Source organism: Penaeus monodon, chromosome 25, assembly GCF_015228065.2.
Source record: "Penaeus monodon isolate SGIC_2016 chromosome 25, NSTDA_Pmon_1, whole genome shotgun sequence".
Classification (NCBI taxonomy): domain Eukaryota; kingdom Metazoa; phylum Arthropoda; class Malacostraca; order Decapoda; family Penaeidae; genus Penaeus; species Penaeus monodon.
Genome location: NC_051410.1, coordinates 34,797,804 through 34,798,065, shown reverse-complemented (window position 1 = coordinate 34,798,065; position 262 = coordinate 34,797,804). Strand labels below are relative to the sequence as shown.

Sequence of the window (262 nt, the reverse complement as noted above, 5' to 3'; positions counted from 1 at the left end):
ACTTGTACATTCTCCCAATCCATAGTCATGACTCCCTTTCTTTCTGTCTCCCCTCAACAACAGAGCTACCTGCTTGACATCCTGATTCCCCTCTACAACTCCGTGGGCTTTGACGATAACCTGAATGACCCTCACTTGGATCAGTTCAAGCGTGTCAAGGCTTTAACGTGGGCGTGCAATCTCGGCTACAAAGACTGCGTGGATAAGTCTCAAGGTCTCTTCAATTCTTGGGTGCTTAACCCTTCCAACACCAGGTATGAGG

The 262-nt window shown here is 48.5% G+C and overlaps 1 protein-coding gene across 1 annotated transcript in view; it reads left to right on the top strand.

Moving 5' to 3' along the window:
- Window positions 1–262, top strand: part of LOC119589183 (aminopeptidase N-like) — a gene marked incomplete at its 3' end in the record, with an annotated part of 23,511 nt that overhangs the window by 20,913 nt on the left and 2,336 nt on the right. Inside the window, 1 exon segment of the mRNA XM_037937779.1 lies at window positions 64–254. Within this exon segment, the coding sequence (XP_037793707.1) occupies window positions 64–254 (191 nt within the window).